General features: G+C 35.7%; 1 protein-coding gene across 2 annotated transcripts; it reads right to left on the bottom strand.

Moving 5' to 3' along the window:
* Positions 1 to 9454: 9454 nt before the first annotated feature.
* On the bottom strand, positions 9455 to 13239 carry LOC131602017 (tropinone reductase homolog At2g29260, chloroplastic-like). 2 transcript variants are annotated; one of them, XM_058873961.1, is made up of 5 exons: positions 12828 to 13239; positions 12519 to 12726; positions 12161 to 12377; positions 11972 to 12078; positions 9455 to 9970 (listed from the first exon to the last, which is right to left on the bottom strand). In XM_058873961.1, exons 1-5 carry the CDS (start codon positions 13067 to 13069, stop codon positions 9782 to 9784), a joined length of 963 nt encoding a protein of 320 aa, XP_058729944.1. In that variant the 5' UTR covers positions 13070 to 13239; the 3' UTR covers positions 9455 to 9781. The 2 variants fall into 2 exon arrangements, with proteins under 2 accessions (XP_058729944.1, XP_058729945.1); XM_058873962.1 differs by lacking the exons at positions 9455 to 9970; positions 11972 to 12078 and having other exon boundaries at positions 12195 to 12364.
* Between the last annotated feature and the right edge of the window lie 9132 nt (positions 13240 to 22371).

Genomic DNA, 22371 nt, shown 5'->3' on the forward strand with positions numbered 1-22371 from the left:
CACCTTGGACACATCCATTTTTTTCCGCCAGTCTTTTCATGGCAATTCTAGAGATAATCTTTCAGGGTTTCTCCTCTTGGCGGAATTTCAATATTTCCCTTTTGCCTTGTCAACCATTTTTCCAGTTCGTCAATTTCAGACAAAGGCCGTCTAACATTGACCATGTTAACAACTGCTGGAGGGGCTTCAGAAATCTGAATTTGTTGAAGTTTCACCCTGAGGTCTTCAGTGGCCTTACTGGTTTCTTCTTTCAAAACTTCAGTCGTCTCTGCATTGGAGGATTCTTCAACATCAGTATTGAAGACTGTATTGTTATTTAGGCCTTCAGTAGCCTGCTTTCCAGTTGACATCATTTCTGGTTCAACAACTTCGACTTCAGACACCTCTACCATGTTGACATCAAGTGGTTCACACAGTGTCCGCAATGTTCAAGGGGTTTGTGTCGACCTTCATGTGGCTCTTGGCCTTATCAGCAAATTTCAAACGTCCATCTCTGATAGCATTCTGAATTAGACCCCTGAAAAGAAAACATTGTGAGGTTTTATGGCCTAAAAAACCATGATATTTACAAAAACCTCTCTTCTTCCGTTGTTCTAACGGAGGAATTTTAGAATTAGGAGGCACTATCATTTGGCCATCTTTCACTAGTAACTCAAATATTTCGTCACACTTAGTGACATCAAACGTATAAGTTTTCTTAGGAAATCTATCGCTCTTATCATTCTCTACTGGATTTTTTCCATTGGCAGGGGTAAGTAATTTGCAAGCATAAGGTGATGCTTCTTTTAGTTAGGCTAGATATACTTCGACCTCTTCTACACTGTATGAGTCTTCGAAAGATTCGCTGTCAACGTCTTCTGCTTCGACGTACGCTACCATTTCTTTCTTGTAGCCCTTGTTTGCCCTAGCCTTTTCTGCTTTTAAGCGTTCGACCTGTCGAACCCTATCTGCCAACTGGGCCATATCCCTTAGATATTGAGTATCCAGTTTCTTTCTAATTGAATAATCTAAACCACCAGCAGCCATTTCGACTAGTTCATGCTCTGGGACAGTCGTGAAACATCTTGACTTTAACAAACGGAACCTGTTTAGATACTCATCTATAGGTTCTGTGAACTTCCTCTTGATGCTAGCCAATTCTTTCAGACTTATCTTGGTTTGACCCATGTAGAATTGTTCATGGAATAATCTTTCCAAGTTTGCCCAAGCATCTATCGAATTTAGGGGTAAGGTAGTGAACCAAACAAAAGCATTTTTTGTCAGCGAACTAGGGAAGTATTTAATCCTTAAATCCTCATTCCCTGCTAAATCTCCTGCTTCTTTCAGATACCTGGCAATATGTTCCACCGTTGATTCACTAGTGTCCCCTGAAAACTTTGTGAATTTGGGTATTTTGGTCCCTCTTGGTATTTCTGTTTGCATAATATAATCCGCTATGGGGGATGTATAATTTGGACGTCGAAGTCCAGTACTGAGGCCATTATTGGCCATAACTCTCTCTATCATGGCAGTTAGGTTATTCTCTGTAGCCAGGTTTTCTCTCCTGACTCTCTGAACTACTTCGTCTGGGTGTTCGTTCCTACCTATTACCCTTAATCTGGGCCTTTCTTCCTCAAACTCTTGCTGGACGGGAACAGTTCTTTGATTCGAAGCCTCTAAATCTATTACCCGATTCCTTTCGACCATTGTTGTTCTTTGTGGAGGAATCACGCCAGCAGTGGTTGCACCAGGCGGAGGAACCGCATTTTGGATACGTTCTAGAATGGGATCGCCTTCTCGATAAGAGGATTGGTTATTTCTCCGCTTGGGTTGTTGAACTCCCATGAATTCTGCCATTCGATTCATTTGGGAAGATATTTTTTGAAAAGTTTCCACATTCTCCCGATTAGTATTAGCAATATTGGTTGCTAATGGATTTAAGATTGACGCTAATTCTTTGGCCAGGATTCCTAACATATCGTGGTTACTTGCGTCCATCTCTTGTCGGAATGCTGCTTGATTGCTTGTGGTAAAATTGGGTATTTGAGCAGAGAAGTCAATGTTTTGTGCGCTTCGACCCACTGAACCAGCATTTGGCGAAAACGTTGCTGGGTTAGTTGTAGTGTATGTAGGTCCTGCTCCTTGTGTACCTGTCATGTATGGATATGGCATTCCATATTGACTGTTTGGTCTCCATTCGAACGCGGATGATCCTGGGGTAAATAACTGATTTGCAGCATTTGTCGAGGCAAGTTGCATTTCGCTCGCACTTGAGGATGGAGGCGCGGTAGTCGACACTGAAACTGGAATAGTCCTTGTCGTTGCTGCATTATTTTCAGGTATAGCCTGGGAACTGTCCATAGGTCTCGATCCAGTCGGACCTAGTATATCCTGCGCTCCTTGAGTAGAAGTCGAAACATGCGTAGAATTTGCCGCTCCTGTTCCTGACCCTTGTGGGGGATCTTGATCTCCCCCTGCACTGGTCGTAACGACCATTTTCTTGTTGTACCTTCGTTTGGGAATCGGTTGTGCACTGTTTGTTAATTTACCGTTCCTAAGGTTCATACAAGGTCTTGATATTTTCTAGACAAAACAACACAATCGATTAATAACAATCTGCTTGACACTGTCCCACTGGGCGTGCCAATTTGTTTACGGTGATTTCCGGTAAACAACCGCTAGTCTTCCAAACTATAATAAATATGATTTGGTTACTCGCAGGATCGACTAGATTGATCCTAGGACATAGTCAAAAAGGTTGTTATTCATGATAGTTCGAATTATGTCTATGGTTGGTGTGTCTCGAAATAAGAAATACTTAATCAAGGAAATAAAGATTAGCAATCAACTTGTTATACACGTAAATATAACATCAGCGAAAGGTAAGTTAAAGATAAAACATAAGACAAAACTGTAAAAGTGCAAGAATCTTAAAGTGCAGAAAAGTTAAATGCTTCGAAAATTAGATGACATGAAAGTAAAGAGTGCAGGAATATAAATGACATAAAGTAAATGGAATGCAGTAATATCGAAAGATACTTGAATAAAGAAAAATACACATGTATTTAAAATGGTGTTGGTGTCATACGTACATTTCTCAGCGAACTCTTTCTCTTAACACTTGATACTTGAGTAATATGTGAGTGATTTGTACAAAATGAACACCTGGAATCCTAATACTAAAACCCTTATTTATACTAAATTTGACCCTAACGGTCCTACACTAATCTGATGCCACGTTATTCTTCGAGAATCCCTGGGATGCCATCTGTCTTTGTGCAGTTATAAAAACTACTTCGAAATTCAAATTCTCCCGCCTGAATCCTCTTTCGACGCGTGGCAACATAATCAGAATCGAGAATGCCACGAAAACACGCTAAGCTTCAGTACTTCGCATATTTCACAAAAACGTCTAAGTCCCAAAGACCATTCTTTTCGAATTTAGCTTTGGCGCTCACTATCTTTGTTCCAACTTAAACATCATTCTCGAAGCATGGCCATCAGTAGCCATTTTTATCTTCAAAGATGATCATCAGTAACCATCTTCCTTTGAATTCCAAATCTTCGAAGGACATTCTTCTCAAACGAAATCTTCAGCTAACAAAAGGAAAATAAAAGAGTCAAGTGGCAAAATCTTTTTGGGTGTTGAGCTTTAACAATACTCAACGGATTTTTAAAATGTTAAGCTTTAATAATACTTAACAAGTTTTTAATAAAAGAGTCAAGCTTTAACAATACAAGGCTAGGGTTTAATAAAAGAGATTGACTGAGCTTTAACAATACAAAACCAATTGTTGATTTAAAAAGGTTGAGATTTAACAATACAAAACTATTTTCAAAACAAGTGGGGTGCAAAGCTTTAACAATAATAAGCACAAAGATAAAAGAGATTGAGTACCTTGACAATTTTAGTCAATACCATTCTTATTCTTTTGGATATTTAGGCAACAACTTAAACAATCAATCATGGTGAATACCTTAAGTGTGTGTGTGTGTGTGTGTGTGTGATAACATGTGTCACAAAAGTAAACAAGTGAGTATAACAAAGAGATCAATGTAAACTCAAATGATGATGGATAAAAGGATGTTTATACCTTGAAATCATTTCACATATGAATGAATGTGATGGGTGTGGATGGATATTTAATGCACGTGGGTTAACATGTACATAAACAAAGACAATAGTCAAAGCGACAAGTTATATTAACATGACATTTCTTTGGGATCAAAAGATCAAAGGATAATGAGATTAGGGTTTTAGGGTTTTGGTTATGTACACCTAAGCCTAATCATTTTCTAAAGTTATGCAAACCCTAAGTGAGCAACTAAGGTATCATGGCATGAACTTCAAAGGAAGCTAGGGTAAGTCCTAAAATAGTCACACAAATTTAATCAAGACATTTGGTGAAGAAAACATTTTTTTGTTTTTGACTAAAAGGCCTTAAAAGACATAAAAACACTATTTTTCGATTTAATTTAAAATGATTAAAAATAAAATATTTTTGGAAATTTTAAAATATATTCACAAAATATATCACATAAGCAAGGAGTGTGCAAAAAATTAGCTCAAAAGGATTTAGTTTGCTCATAGAAGCAATTTGAGAAAATGATGGAAAAACAATTAATATTTTTCAAAGTTGGCTTCAGGAAATCTGTTTTCCAAAATGGGGAAACCGATTTCCTCTCTGACCAGATTTAATTTTTTTTGAGTTTTTGCTTCAGGAAATCGATTTCCCATAATGGGGTAACGATTTCCCCTTCGAAAAAAGCAGTTTTCTGCTGCAGAATCACATTTTTCTCAAACTTCAAATCTTTAAAGATGGTAACTCTCTCATTTCTCAACTAAATGCAAAAATGTAAAGATCAAAGTTGCTTAGAATTTCACAAGGAACTCAACCATATGCTTAAAACAAATTAATATTGATTGTAGCTTTCACATTTTTGATAAAACCAGAAGTAAGCTAGTTTTTCCAAAGTTAATTTAAATGACAATCAAGCTCAACCAATGCCTATTTTCGTAGGACTTCAGGTCACACCAATCATATGAACAATAATGACTCAAAATGAACTCAAATGATAGCTTAGATTGTGAGTTTCAAGTTCAAGATTTTCACCGAACGGAAGGAGATGGCAGCCCCTTTGAATGATGTTCCAGCAACAAATGAATGATCCTATGAGCTTCCTTGAACCTCCCTGGTGCTATTGATGTGCTTACTTTTCTTTGAATCGTCCAGAATCTCTCAGCCCAACTTTATACGTAAATATGACGGATGAAGATGAAGGGTGGTAATGGAGATTGTACAGATGTAATGTAAGGGTTTGGATAACTTTTATATGATTTATATGAAGTGTTTGGATGGTTAGTTTGCAAAGAACTTGAGAGAAACTCAGAACTTGCAAGTTTGTGCAAAGTGAGAAAATGGAGTTTTTGATTGAGGGACTGACTTTGGAGATTCTTGTGTGTTTTTTGCAAGAGGCAAGAGCCTATATTTGTAGGCACAATTTGTATTTTGTGGAGGGAAAAATCAGATCAATTTGCTTTGTGGTTTGAAAGTTGTGCAAGTTTGCTTCTCCATGAAGAAAAGTGAAAATTGTGGTTTCAATGGTACTTGGCAAGCTTTAATCACAACTTAGGGAAGCTCTTATGAGTTTTAGGTGGTTGCTTGTTGGTATTAGAATGCTCTTGCTGCAGAAGAAACAATGTAGAAGCTCAAGACAAGTTGACTTGGTGATTAAAGTCACTTTTCCAAAGTGGAAGTCATGGCATTATGCTTGAAATGGAATGATTCAATGGGCAATGATCAAAGCACTTGGATAATAGCTCAAAAGCAAGTGTAATCTTATGAATTTTGTGTCTTGAACAAGTTATATGAGCTGCAAGAAAGGAATCTTTCATTTAAAAATGGTTTCGCTTCATAACTTTCTCATGTTCATGGCTTGAATTCAAGTGTTATGGTGCCTTATTCACAAATTCATAACTCTTAGCTCAAGTCTTGAAATTTCATGCTAATGGTCTCTTTGGAAAGTTTTCTCAAACTCATTTTGGATCTTGGTGAAAAGTGGTCACAAAGTTGAAAGAAAACTAGGTTTTCAAGTCTTGAAAATTTTGCTAAGTGTTGGACAGATCTTCATGAGCCCATATCTCTCAAATGATTCATTTTTTGGGAAAATTTTATATGTGACAAAGTTGTTCATTGGATCAAGATCTACAACTTTCATGTTGAAAGTTTTTTCAGTTTCATACTTGAAATTTAAAGTTACTTGCCCATGAAGTTACGGGTAAAACATTTGAAAATACTTAGAATTATTCTAAGTCTTTGAACTTTGCAACTTTGACTTTTGTTGACTTTTCGATTCTTGATTGATTTTCTTGATTTTTCTTGATCAAATGACTTGAATAATCATATGTTGATAATTTTGATCTTCAAAAGTCCAGAGTTGACCAAATTTCTCAAAAGTCAAAGGTTTACCTGCACAATTGACTTTTCCAAATGAATTGCAGTTTTGTGGATTCCAATTGAATCAAGCTCTCATCTTCAAATAAATGATGTGAGTGGATTATAATGTTGAATTGAAGATCCTTGAATCATAGTTTGATCCATGGAGCCATGTCCTGATTAAAAGTCAAGTTCCTAGATAAATTAGGTCAAAACCCTAATTTGTGCACTAGATGAATTTGCAAGTTGTTGATCTTGAATTGAACCATTCTTGGACTTTGATTTTGATGGGATAATCATTTGAGCATATGAGAATTCTTGAACTCCTTTGTGGGTTCAAAAACCCTAATTTGCTTAGTCTCCCTTTGACCAGTCTCCTGTCTTGAAACAAGCAACACACAAGTAACAAACAACAATATTTTTTGCATGATGATAATGATACTGATGATGATCCTACTATTTGAAATGGGGTGGGATCTCAGTGGTCAAAAATTGGGGTACAACAGTTACTTCAGAAATAATTCAATCTATAGATATGATAATATTTCACTTGTTATTTGCAATATAACAAAAATGACATTATTATCGGGAATTGGTGTTAGTTTTTAAAGACATCTCAATAGTTTTTATCATTTTAATTTTTATGTTAATATCTGTGAATACTTATATATTTTGTTTGTCATTAAGCTACTAATAGTATTATGTAGTTCTAACTATCAGTTCCATTCTGAAATCGGAAGGAAAAAAACCACATGAAAACTCAGAAAGGAAAATTTAAAAGCTAGATCATTATATCTAGAAAATTCTTTTGCCATAAAACACGAAAACATAGTGGATGCACATAACAACAATAATAACAAAATTGAAAACAAGAATGGTGGTATACCATGCCACACAACAGTCTATTAAGAAAGCCTATTAGGAAGATCCTAAAGTCCCACATTGGTCGGAGATAGAGCATTGAAATAGTTTATATAGAGTGACACTCCTCGCCTTATCAACCAGTTTTGTAAGGATGAGTTAGGTCAAACTCTAATATGGTATCAGAGCCCATCGATCAGAACATGGGCCGCCCACCGTTAATATCTACCCACCAGGCCCAAAAAAAGAATGCTGGGTGTGAGGGGGTGTCAGACCATGGACCTCCCACCATTAATATCCACACACCAAGCAAAAAAAAAAAAGAATGTTGAATGTGAGGGGGTGTATTAGAAAGATCCTAAAATTCCTAAAGTCCCACATTGGTTGACGTCTGGACACATAGCCAGACCACAAAAGAATGTCGGTTAACCTGGGGTGAAAATGAGACTGTTACAAATTATCTATAACAAGCCTTTTGTAGGTCTAGATCATGAAGACTCGTACACTTATCTTATAAAATTTTACGAAATTTCTGGGATGCTAGGAGCCTCAGAGACCGAGGAGGAATCGGTATTCCTAAGATTTTTTCACATTCACTAATTGGCAAAGCAATTGAAATGACAATGACAAATTAAAATGTGTCGAAGAAAAAGTTCTTTAAAAACTTATTTCCTCATAACAAATTTATGAAAGCCAAGACATCCATCCATTTTAGTGTAAATTCAGACATAATAATTAAAAACACATTCATAAAAAAGTTGGGTTAAATATGTTTTTAGTCCCAGTAAAATTACTCAATGGTTTTTAGTCCCTATAAAAAAAATATTGACTTTTAGTCCCTATAACATTACTTTTGCACTCAGTTTTAGTCCCTGTAGAGGGACCAAAAGTGAGTGCAAAAGTAATTTTATAGAAACTAAAAGTCAATTTGTTTTTTATAGGGACTAAAAGCCAAAATTGAGATATTTATAGGGACCAAAAACATATTTAACTTAAAAAATTATAAAAAAAAAAAGTTAAAATTAAATAATATATTATTTTATGTGTATACGTCCAAACAATTTTTATTTGAAGTTGTGTCTAACCAAGTAATTCTCCCCAGATATTTACTCAACGCCATTGTTAGACGACAGTCAAGAATCTTACATAGATCCCATAGGTTTGACTTATTTTACATGTTGATAAACACATTGCTATTGCTGCCAAAAGTTGCAAGAATATTGACTAAAGTCTTAAAAGTTACTTTAAAGTTAAAGTTAAAAATAAGAGTTTTTAAAATTAAGTTAAACTTGTTTGGTTATGATTATTTTTTAAACTTTAAAGTTATTTTTAATTTTATTTTTTCATTAAAGTTATATATATATATATATATATATATATATATATATATATATATATATATATATATATATATATATATATATATATATAAATTGTTGTATTAACATTTATAATATGAGGTTAAAGGTAGTGCACTGACAGTGTAAAAATGTTTTACACTGTCATCCAATAGAAACAAATCGTTTTGCCATGTCATATAAGTTTTTTTAAAATTACAGTCTGACTTGTCCTGATTCATGGTCGTGATTGGTTGACAGTGTCAGTGCATCACCCATTTTCTCTTATAATATCTATAATATAATGTATTGTATAACAAATTAATAATATTATTATTGAATACCATTATACAATAAAATAAGATATAATATACAAAACGAATAAAAAATTGGACAAAACTAGTATCTACCAAAATGATGATGTAAACAGAAGGAGAAAAAATAAAATAAAACATAACTTTAGATGTTATGAGCCGTAGAAAAAATTGAAAAACTGTCGTTCTGCACTAGCGCAATTTTTTTAAAGAAAATGCTTTCGTTGGGATTCGAACCGCGACCACATATTTTAAGCTCTGAAAAAGTGGGTTTCAACGCCTTTTTTACAAGCTCCTTTTATTTAATTTTTTGTCTTGAAAAAAAAAACTACTTTTTTTCATAAGAGCTTTATAAAAAATGTGTTTGGCCCTCCATCTCCTTATAAGGAGAAGAAAAATAGATAAAAAGTTGGGCCAAACACTACCTTAAGTAATCAAAATATTAATGTATTAATAGCTTACAAAGAAATTCTTAACAAGTAGTATGATTTTTCAAATTTTTTTAAAGAGAAAATTTTAAGTAAATTAGGTTATGAAAACTATCAATATCATTGGACATCTCAAGTCTCAACGAACACTTACAGGAGTACTACTTATATAGATTATCTACTAAATAGTCATCACATTGGCAGTAAGAGTTGAATCCATGACTTTTCGAATGGGCTTGTCTTTTACTTTAACATGACATTGATTATTATGCACGAAATTTATGCGTCGGATAAATTACATTAAGCTAGCTTTTTTTATGAGAATATAGAGCTTATCTTTATATCTTCTTCCCTCTCAGTCCCTTGTAATGGTGGGTGATGAGGAAAATTAGTAAGATACAAGGAGTGTGTTTGTGAAGCAGTTCTTACATCTGTGTCGGGGAGAAACCATTGATAGACATTCCTCCATCAACGCATATAATCTGGCCAGTGATGTAAGACGACGCTGGTAAGCAAAGAAAGGCAACAGCAGAAGACACTTCTGCTGGATCTCCAAGGCGTTGGAGCGGAGTTCGAGAGTACACCTCTTCCAAATAGTCTTTGTTGCTCAGAATCTAAGACAAGAGGGGGAAATTCAGATAAGGTTTCATATCTGATTAATGTATTAGAAACTTCAGTATTTAAGATCATTAGTGAAGTTCCTGTAAGACTGAAAATTCAAAATGTTATCAAAATCCAGTACAGTGTTCTAAATCAAATGTAGGGACTCAAAGATTAATGACTATTGTTAGCGTTTTTCAAATGGTTAATCAGCGGCATCAGCTTCAGATAAGAAAAGTTACACAAAAATTACAATTTCAGCAGTAACCAAGCAAAACAGAAATGTTGAGATGCAGATTTTATTTGATTTCTATGCCAAAAATATGCAATTTCTTGGTGTTTCTATAAAGTAGCATGTCCAACTAATTGAGAAGATTCTATAATCTAAATCACAATTCTGGTTCATTTAAGGAATTAGACACCACAAAATGCAACTTGTTGGAGATAACTATAAAGCGCTGACGATGACACTAACACATTGATACAAGTAATAATTTGAGAAAATACAATCATTGAATGTAAGAAACTGGATTCCCTTCAATATGTAGTGTCGGTACTACATACTTAGAGAAATAGTATTGCGTCAGATGACTGAGATGATTTTATATTTTAGATCAGAGACCCAGATAGTCCAACTATATGGGATCAGAATAGTGTCTAACTCATAATCTTCTTGGGCATTTGGAAGACATTAATAAACTATCAAGTCTCCTTTCACCGATTTAGTGTTAATTTGCTTAGTCTAATAGAAAGAGAAAAGTGTGCCTTCCTCTGGCAGTCGCAACTGCCACCATGCCACCGTGTGAGGAGGCCTAATCCAGGAATCTATGGCCATTTTTTCAGCGACAAGGTTGTTGCACCCTATTTGTCATGGATCCGGAAATGTTTCAGTGATTCTGATTTTGGTGACATAGTTTGTCATGCAGCAGCCCTTTCTGGTGCCATTCTCTCTCCTCTACAAAGACCTCATTGTTTGGTTCTGTTGTGGCCTCACTTATTAGCTCTTCTCAGGTAGTTGTTTTTGTCTTGTTTCAGCAGAGCACATCCATAATGCTTCATCCATTGCATCTCTTTCCTGTCAGTGCATTTCTTTGCAGTGATTCAACCAGCTGCGCATTCCTTCGAAATCCTCCGGTGAGGCCAAACTTTCTTTGCTACAATCAGCTATAGTAACACTACAACTTTCCAATGGCAGCTACAATCCTTCTGTTTTCATGATGCACCCAAAACCAATTTTTGATAGAAGTGGTCGAACTACTACGCCATGTCAGTGATGTCACTAATAAGTATTCTAGGATGGGACATGGGTAACTTTCTAATAGTTGGGGTAATAACGTGTCAGTTGTTTGGAGAAAAAACATGAACCAACCAAGTAAAATAGTCTGTTTGGCTTTGGCAATAGGGATTTTCAAAGTCAAAATCACAACTCAGAATGGTTCAATTATGGGATCAGACGCTGCTTCTGAGACGCACCACAAAAAGTGTCTAACTCAATCATAGATATTTGGAAGGCCGTAATAATCTATCATGTCTTCATTTACAATCCTTAACTAGAATAGTTAAAGTCGTTAAGAGTTGTTAACTGGTTTGTTAAGATTGTTAACGGGCTATTCGTAGTATAAATAAGAGAGTACAAGGATAGTAAGAGTTTCATCACAGCCGCTGCCAGCGATGAAATGCCGCTGCCAGAAAGTTTTCTACACTAACCAGCTGCCATATCAACTGTGCTACAATCCCCTGGCTGCCACCAGAAAAGCTGTTTCAATTTAAAAATAATTTTTTCATGCACTCAAATAACAACAACAATAACCAAAGTCTCTCTCAACGAGTGGAGTTAGCTACGATCAATCGACATCATAATGTTTGATCATGAGTCATGCCTAATGACATATTTTTTCATGCACCAAGCCAATTTTTAAAAGAAGTACCGAAACTACCATATCATATCTAATAAGTATCATGGAACATGTTGCTAATTCTTCTAATGGTCACATGATAAAGAAGAAGAAAATTACTTGCTCTACCATCGAAGTTCTGATGTACCAAGGTGCAACTGCATTACTCCTTATGTTGTCTTTTGCCCACTCACAAGCTAGACTTCTTGTAAGTTGATTAATTGCCCCTACGAACCATAAAAGCAAACAATCTTAACAATTCGATTAACTCGTCAGCATCACTTTATCGAATATTGTAGCATAGATTACCTTTTGTTGCTCCTTGAACAGACATTGACTTCAGTGAGACAAAACCAGAAACAGAAGAGATAAAAACAACACTCCCCACTCCCGACGCTTTTAGAAGTGGATACGCAAGTTGGCACATATGAAATGTGGATCCTAAATTGGTATCAATAAGACTTGAAAACTCTGCAGTTGTGAAGTCTGTCATCGGTTTTCGAATGTTTGTCCCTACATTGTTTATCTACATATCAAATTAATAAGATTTACATGCACACTCACTATCCAAATTGAATATCAATGCAGCTTCAAAATTCTAAACAATCCCATTTTCCATCACTCCACATGCAAAACCTATATTGACTACAAAAACAAAAGAGCTTACAAGGATGTTGAGTTTTCCATGGAAGACAGAGGAAACATCCTCCATGAGCACCTCCCTCTGTTGTGGAACAGACACATCACAAATTGAGCCAGTAACATCAAAACCCAAATGATTCCATTCTTTGAGACACTTATTGAGATCATCTTCATTTCTGGCACATGTATGAACTTTAGCACCAAAACCCGTCAATTCCTCCACAATGGCATGCCTTTCAATACATTACACAATAGAAAAATCACAAGTTAATAGAAAAAAGAAAAGGGTCAAAGATAGAAGAAAGCATGAGGATTAAAGATGAAAACTTTGTACCCAATTCCGCGAGTTCCACCTGTGACAAGAGCTGTCATGCCGTTAAGAGACCACCTATGGTGTGGTGGGGTGTTGGAATTTAACATGGTTTGGCTCCTAATCCTTGTCGTGCGTTTGGATTGTGATGGTTTTGTAAGGTGGAAAGAGGTGTTTGTAGGGGAACTGGAAACATTGATGGTTGAGTGTACTGGAAGAGTAGTAGTTGGATTTGGGACTGTTGCACGGAGACATGGCTGATGCATTTTGGTTCGGATTATTACTGTTCAAATGTGATTTCGCAGCATTATGTTAGTATAATCAATCAACTGGATCTTGATTTCAATCAAGATTAAACCTCAAGGGTTGTGACATGTCTCAGGTGTTCATCCTACTATCCACAGTAGATAATGGATTTGTTTGCTCCCAACGGAGAGCTTCTCTATTTTTTTTTTTTTTTTAATTTTTCTTCCCGACTATTATACTTTCTCCCAAACATGAAAAAAAAAAATTTAATAACCATGTTTAAAAAAAAATTACAAAAAAAAAAACTTGTTTTCAGGGTATTTACCAAAATGTCTAGGTTTGGGACCCCAAATAGGTAAATGCGCCAAATCATTTGGCGCATCTGTGTACAACATGCCACACCATTTGGCGCATATGAACAAAAATTAGGGCAAAAGTTTGTGAGCCAATTGATTTGGCGCATGCATACATGAACCCACACATAGGCGCCATTTCATTTGGCTCCTATGTGTTGGGGTATTTTTTTTTTTTAAAAAAATCCCCTTTGGGTAATTTCGCGCAACGTTTTTTATTTCGGTCTTTTAATTTCGTAAAAATGTCCGATAAATCGATTTCGTAAAATGCGTAATAACCCTGAATAATGTTTGCGTTGTCGATTTCGGTTTTTTACTAAAGCACACTTTATTGATGAAAGACTAAGGAAATGTTACAAGAGGTGGTAAGCGAAATTGATACATTGTCGAAAAAAATTACATAGTAGATTAAACTTGCGACGAGGTCGAGCCACGACTAGGACATCTTTTTTTATTGTGCCCCACCTGATGACAAATACTGCATTTTCTTTCCATTTTGTCGTGGACGTCCATTTCGGTTCTAATCCGTGTACTATTGGGGCGACCCTTTTTCTTTCGCTGCATTGCGTCATTATGCCAAACTACCTCCCCATCATACTCAGGCCACTAATCCTCCTTGGCCAGCACTGGAAACGCAATACTGTAAACTCGGAGCAATGTCTGAGCCTTGTAAATTGGAGACAGTAGTGATATTGCGTCGCGGTGCGCAAATGCACATGCCGCTATGACATGTGAGCAAGGCATACGGAAAGCTTGAAACTTTCCACAGTCGCACCAATGTTCTTCTAGCAGAACCCGATATTGTTGTCTTGGCAAACCCTCATTGTGGTCAATTGTTTCACGAACACTGAAGGTGCGGTTGAATCGGTCGAAAGCAGTTACATGATAAGTGTTTGCTTTTGCCGATTTCTCTTGCATAAATTTCATGCAACTATCACTAAACAATTGACCCGGTTGTCTAACATCACTCCACTTCTTGCCTCTCGTTGAGAATAGTGAAGCCATCCTAAAGTAGATTGTCTCCACTAGTTGGACCATCCAGTTGACGAAACCCGGTGTTGATGGCTCTAACAATTCTCTTGAAATCCCAATGCGGGTTCAGACAAACCCTCATGTGACTACCTTCCTCAAAAAAGACTACAGCCCAAACTGAATCCATTTATAACTATTGGAAGTAAGAAAAAAAGATTTGATACTTCAACTCCACACACACCTCTATTTATAGAAGAGCATACCACTTGTATCAATTATTTTTTAGCGGGTAAATATTGTACAATATTTTATTTCTTGGCGGGAAATATTGTTGTTAATTATTTATAACTTAAATATTTATTGGCGACGTTGTAACGATAAAATATCAATTCATTGAAATATGCGTTGAGCATTTGATTGAACGGTACAGAAGTTACAGAAATGATAAAGAAACTGCGGCATCTAAGATATTTCAACGGTTAAAACAATGTCTTCTCTTTTCTCCATCATCCGAGTGCATTGGATGTTGTCCTTCATGGTCTCCCACCAACGCTGCCTTTCAAGAACAACACCACCCCTTGTCCTAAGCCTCTTGATAGATCTGATTTCTTCGCCGGGATTGTACTCCCCATCCAAAAACCTCAGGATGGTCCTCTTAAGTTGGTCCAGGGAATGGATATTCCAAAACATAACTTGCATGGGAGGTTTGACGGGAGAGAATATGACATGCCCGTTCCTTCGACGATACTCCAATTGATAGTCGAACCGCTTCACAGGTGGTGGGGGCTCTGAGCTCCGGTGCGTGCTATCTGGCCTTATGCGAGATCTCATCCTTAATTCGTGTGTGTAGTCTTCTGCACACAAGAAACCCTAATTTATAGAGGGACGCACACCTATCTTACAGTCCATAACACAATTAGGGTTTCCACTACATGATAAAACAGAAACCCTAATTTTCAAAAACATTAGGGTTTGCACTAATGCGCCAATTGAAATGGCGCATAGGTTATTTTTCTCTCCTGGAAGGCGCCAAATGGTTTGGCGCATATGAGTTGTTTTTTGATGAAGGCGCCATTCCAATTGGCGCATTAGTACATTGGACTGTGGTTCCCGCCTGTTCGCGTCTTAATAACTTCTGTGTGTTGCATGCGTCTAGAACGATTCCTGCAAGTTCGCATGCGTCTGAAACGATTCCTGAAAAGATTCCTGAAACGATTCCTCCTACTATTGCATGCATGCAACCCTATCTGTCACCTATTTCTGCTCTACATGCATGTCACCATGTCCTGTCACCGAAAGCTATGTTGCATGCATGCCAACCACTTCTGCACAAGCAACACCTAGCAACATTGAATGTGTTGACATGTCCAACATGCAGCATGTTACCGTTTCAGCCTTATCACTATATATACTACCTTGGCCTCTACAGATTTCTCATCACCATCACTCATTTACTCTCACAAAAATCTTTTTGTTTTCAACCTCCAGATTTCCAGTGTTCAACCATGTCTCTCTTAACCATGGGTGATACTGTAACTCGGTTTTTGAGGCGAACTGACTCCTTGCTCCTTTTTTTTTTTGATTTTTTGATTTTTGCAAGAGTCGCCACCGACTTTTATTTTATCCAAATAGGAAAGGCATAAAAGAACAGAAAAAAGACCTTTTGACAGATTTTGGGTTCGGGGGGTTGGTTATACAAAGGGAAGGTTTTAAGCACCCTTTGTATCCATGGTTATCCATGGGATCTTAATTGCTTAGCTCACTTTTGTTTAAATGCTTTATTGATTTGAAAATAGAAGAAGTGAAGATGGACAATAGGTCACATAGGTCTCTGAAGAGTTTCACCGGGAATAATGCCCTTCAAATACCAGATGAAAGTTTTGAAAATAGATGAGAAGTTTTGAAAATACGTTGTTTGAAAATGAAAGTGTTTGAGCAGGCAATTAGGAGTTACCTACTCTCAATTTATAAGATATTTCCTATGTATTTAATACTTTTCTTAAATGATGGTATGATTAAAAAAAAAAGTAATAAGAGGGAAAACCATAGAGGTGCAAGTGTGCAAAGTGCTTTTTTTTTTAAGTTTTATCTTGATTATTAATGTTTTAGCTCAAAGGTAAAAATATGGTCCAAGTGGACAAAAGGAAGATGACGGAAACATAAACAATGCGTCCAAATGGACAAAGAAAAAATAGCGGAAGCATAAATAATATGTCCAAATGGACAAAGAGAAAATAGCGGAAACATAAATAATACGTCCAAATGGACAAAGAAAAAAATAGCGGAAACATAAATAATATGTCCAAATGGACAAAGAGAAAATGACATAAACATAAATAATACGTCCAAATGGACAAAGAGAAAATAACAGAAACATAAATAATACGTCCAAATGGACAAAAAGAAAATAACAGAAACATAAATAATACGTCCAAATGGACAAAGAGAAAATAACAGAAACATAAATAATACGAATGATAAAATAAAGCATAAAACAAGAAATATAAAGAACAATATAATAAAATGCGGAAATTAAAGTCAATTGTTAGTATGTTAGCACGTGAATCATCTTGAAGCTAGTCAAGTATATCCACGATGTTAGTGAAGATCGATGGTGAGTGAATGATGATCTCGGATTTAAAGTTAATGAAAATTTATCAGAAGCTTGATAGAATCATAGCGACTACACGATAAATTTCTAAAAGTCTTAAATCAACTGCATACAATCTCTGTCATATTTGATCTTTTATTCCAATTCGGGACAAAGAAAAAGATAAGAAATAATATCAAATAATATACAAAAATAAACCTGAAATTGTGAAAAATTTACACAATAATAAGAGAGATATTTTGAAATTATAATTAGGTTAAGAAAAAATAAAATGACAAAATCTTAAATCTAAAACAAATTAAACCTAATTCTTTTTTTTTGTTTTTTTTTTATGTTTTTAAGTTAATTAAAAGCTAATTAAACAAATAATTAAACTTAACAAGAAAAATAAATCTAGTTATGTATAAAATTAGTATATAATATATAAACCTAATTTAACAAAATAAAATATTTTTTTCGAATTTTTTGATAGGTTAGAAATAATTAAAAAAAAGCAAATATATACATAATTACTAATTAATTAAGCAAAATAAATTAACTATGAATAAAAATAAAATATTTTTATGTCAAATATTGGATTATAAAAATATAAACCTAAATCTAAAAGGAAAATATTTTTGGAGTTTTTTGATTGGTTGAAAATAATTAAAAATCAATATTTACATAATTACTAATTAATTAAGAAAAATAAATTAATTATGAAAAGAAATAAAATATTTTTATGTTAAAAATTAAATAAACATTTTATCAACTTAAAACTAAAATTAAAACATTTTTTTTTTTGAGAAATTGAAAATATGCATAAATATGGAGTTTTTAATTCATGAACTTCTAACACTACTACATATTAAAAACTATATTGTAGTTACTCTATGATGTCCCAAGAGTGGAATAGAGTGATTGAAATTGATTGAAGGTGGCTATTTGAATGAGCCTTGATTTTTTACAAATTTCTTGAAACTTTTGAAAAATATAAAATGCTTAAACTATGGCTTTGGTGTTTGTTGTTGTTCTTTCCCTTTGGCTCCTCCTTTGGCTCCCCCCTCTCTTTTTTTTTTTGAATGAAGAAAATGAAGCTCTATTTATAGGCCAAGAATTCTAATTTTGAAGGCTTGCAAGTTGGAAATGCAATGATTGATTTTGTGGAAAAAATATAGAATATTCCCATTATGCTAGGCTAAATGTTTAACCATGGTTTAAGCACTCAATTATTATTCTCTTCAATCTTGCAATTTTATCTTTAAGAATCTTGAATGGTCATTGCTTGCATCACATGAAGCTTCCTTGCATTATCCTTGAATTATCTTTGAATTATCTCACTTTAATTGAATTTTAAATAAATAAAGTTCAATAAAAAATGAAATAAAAATGTCATGAATCATGGATATATTTTGAATTCCCTTAGCCATATTATAATCAAGATTGAATCACAAAAGAATTGGCCTTTTTTTGAAAAAAAATCAAGTTTTGGTCATTACTTGTTTCATGCATTTTTCCAAAAAAGGTGAACTTCATCAAGGCATATCTCCCTCAATTTTGATCCTATGAAAGTGTTCTTGTACTTTTTGGAAAGCCCAAGATGTCCTCTACAAGCCACTTTGGAAGCTTTTTTGCATTTGGAGAAGTTATCTTAATGATATGGGCTTTGACAAAAAACTACTTTTCGTTGACTTTGAAAATGACCTGTAATGTTTTGGCTTATATCTCTTATGCGGAAGTATTTCTTGACCTTGGGCCCAACATCAAAGTTGTAGAGAATTTAATTTCCTTGAGAATGAGCTTTGGTTGGAATTTTTCTGATAAATTATGAGAGAGTTATGGTCGGTCAAAGTTCAATTGACTTTTAGGTAAAATACTCTAATTTTGCAATTTTGAGTTTTGTTGATTTCTGAACTTTTCTTGATGAATTATGATAAATCCTTGATCTATTGATGAATATTACTTCCAATGATTGATGTTGACCAAAAATCTTGATTTTTGACTGCAGTTGACTTTTTTTCGATGAACCGCGGTTTTGCGATCTTTCAATGAATCAAGGTCTTCTCCTCCATTAAATGACATGAATTGAATATAATGTTGATTTGGAGGACTTTGAATCATGAGAGAATGATGAACCTCTTGTGGGCCTCAAAACCCTAATTTCTTCAGCTTTCTTTTGATCATTCTCCTGTTTTTGACACACAAGCAACAAACTTTTTTTTTAATAATTTTTTTTAGTAAATAAAAATATGCATGATGATAAATGATAATGATAATGATCACGATACTTAGAAAAATGATGTGATCTCAGAGGTCAAAAATTGGGGTGCAACAGATACGCACCGAGGAACCGTGGAAAACATCGCAGCCTATGTAAGTATTTTACTATTACGTTAATAACTGCATGTATTTATTATGTTATAACTGCATATTAAAGCATACATAATTATTTTCAGGATGCTTCCCGATTCCGGACTCGTAGTCACTCGATCGTCGCTCCGGACGAACGCATAAAACCATACTTAGAAGTTGCTGGTTTCAGGCCCATTAGCAGCATCGCTGAGGCTTGAATAGACCACAAATTTGTTCTGGCCTTGTTAGAACGCTGGAGGCCGGAGACCCACACTTTCCATCTTCCTACAGGGGAGTGCACCATAACCCTGGAGGATGTTCACATGTTGCTAGGCCTTCCAGTAGACGGTAAGGCAATTAATGGCTGTGTAATGCAAGCAAATTCTCTTTGCCATCAGGCATTGGGTATAGATTTGATAGAGGGACAAGCTGGTGCTAGGGGACAGGGTGTTAACCTTAAGAGGTTAAAGGACTATTATTCAACATTTCGTTTGGATGATGATTCTTCCCAAGAAACTATACTTCAGAAAACCAGGTGTTACCTGATCTTGCTCTTTGGAAACGTTTTGTTTCCAGATAGTACCGGTAACACCGTAAATTTTATGTATTTACGTTTGTTAATGGATTTTACTAGAGTGAGTCTATATAGTTAGGGGTTTGCTGTTCTCTATGGATGCGCTCTATTGGTGCAAGTATGGGGATGGTGGAGAATGCCTATAATGGCCCCGATTAACAGAATCAGCCGGACCTTCCCATATGCAATGAGGTAACTTTTTAATTCATATTTTTCATGCAAAATAAATTGATTATGATTTACTCTAACTGACATATTTAATTTGCGTTTTAGATTTTGCGTGAAAAAGATGGACTTCACGAAAAATTCGCGGTCAAATATCACGATGTACCGCCAGCTGATTGATCACTTACGACACGAGGATGTATTATCTCTAATTTTTTCCTCTTTTATAAGTGTCTTTTTTATAAATATTTGACCGAAATAATGTATAACTCTTATGCATGCAGTTTATCTGGAGACCGTATCTGGAATGCGACCATGAGCCTAGAGGTGCAGATGCAGCTATTTGGACTGCAAGAACTTGCCTGATCTGGTACAACATCATCGAAATGCATCATAGTGACCGGGTCAAACTCCAGTTCGGAATGCATCAAGGTATACCTGATCCTCCAGTTGACTTGGGAGTGTGGCACCTCAAACGAGTCAACCATCAGTGGAATCATCAAAACTGGAAGGATTTCGCACCTGAATGGCGCCAGATGTGGAAAGACCGTCGCCAATATGTCCTCGACTTCCCCGTGAGTGATTGTGAGATGAAATCGTCTGCACAATACATGAGTTGGTACCGTGCGGTTACCACCCCTAATTTATTTATTGCATATCCGTTCTACTTGATAGACCCCGGGCTCACAACTATATCCTACCACAACAACAACCTGAAGAGGAACAACAACAACAACGACGACGACTACAACAACTACAACAACAACAACAACAACGACAACAACGACAACAAATACAGCAACAACAACTACTACAAAAACGAGAACAAGAACAAAATCAGTACACCTACCAACAACAAAATTTGTTCCAGACTCCGTCTCGTTCCAACCGTAACTACCGCCAACAAAATCTCTTCCAAACACAGTCTCAACCTTTCAGGGAAGCTGAAAAACCAACACCATTCCGCTAGCCAATATCAGACCCAATCACAACCACTTGGATTTGCAGCGTACATAGGGTCCACAAGGTTGTTCGGCCAAAACATTGAGACCGGTTTGTCAAGCCTCCATCTAAGTCCCGACGATGGTCCACATGCTGAATCATCTCACCGTGGCACCCCTTTTGGCTATGCAACACTGCCGAACCAGTTTGGATTTTATCAAGGTAGTTCTAGTGCTGCTGGGTGCTACGTCTCGGAAGTCGTATCCCAACCCACTCCCCCACCACCATTTAACACTTATGAGGGCTTGGGTAACCGACTTTACGACAGTCGGTTTCCGGGAAATTATGGTGGCGTTGACGAATTCATAGACAGCGACCAGCAGAACAACCCACTTCCAGGCCCAGCTACACAGACACAGCAAGAAGCACGAAGGGGTAGGGGTGGTGCTAGGCTTCGCGGTGGCGGCGTCAACGCCCGCGCTAGACGTCTGATAACAAGACCTTCGTGCGGAACAGATGGTTATCTTGGCGATGGAAACCATTAGGCATTTTGATATGTTTTCTTTAATCAGTTGTTGTCGATGTATAGTTTCCCGAAAATTATTGAAATCTGTTATTTCCGGTTTTTTTATATAGACCTGTTGTTCCCTAATAGGTGTTTCTAAATGATAATTATAAAAACTAAAAAAAAACCCTTGGCCTTAGGCGCCAAATGGTTTGGCTTAAAGGGAAAAAATAACCCTAATGAGTCATTCCATTTGGCGCAAACATTTATAAAATTAGGGCTAGCCAATTGATTTGGCACATACACCCCAGAAATACACTTGTGCGCCATTTCATTTGGCGCATACACCTTTCTGGTGTCCCAAACCTAGACACTTTGATAAATAATCTGAAAACATGGTTTTGTTTGTAATTTTTTTTTAAACATGGCTATTTAAATTTTTTTCCCCAAACATGCACAAAATTTCTAAAATATTATGTGTTTTTGGAGATTCATCTCTGAAATCTGAATGTATTAAAAATTAATATTATTTTTTTAAAATTTGGAGATTGACAACCGAAGTCATGTTGTAAATATGTTCGGAGATGCATCTCCGAACTATACCAGATTCTAGAACCCAACCAAACTAGCATGAATGACGACAAAATAAAAAACATACCAACACCAATAACATTTATATAAATAAAAACAGTTATTACATAGATAGTCAAATAATAAAATTCATCATTAAATAACAATTTCATCGGGACGTTGCAACATAATGATTATATCCTTGACGACTCTGCGATTTTCTAGAAAGTACAGCAGAATATACAGTCACAACACATATGCAATTTCAGAACCAAGTCACTGCTTATCCATGTCACAAT

Source organism: Vicia villosa, linkage group LG5 (genome assembly GCF_029867415.1).
Source record: "Vicia villosa cultivar HV-30 ecotype Madison, WI linkage group LG5, Vvil1.0, whole genome shotgun sequence".
Classification (NCBI taxonomy): Eukaryota; Viridiplantae; Streptophyta; class Magnoliopsida; order Fabales; family Fabaceae; genus Vicia; species Vicia villosa.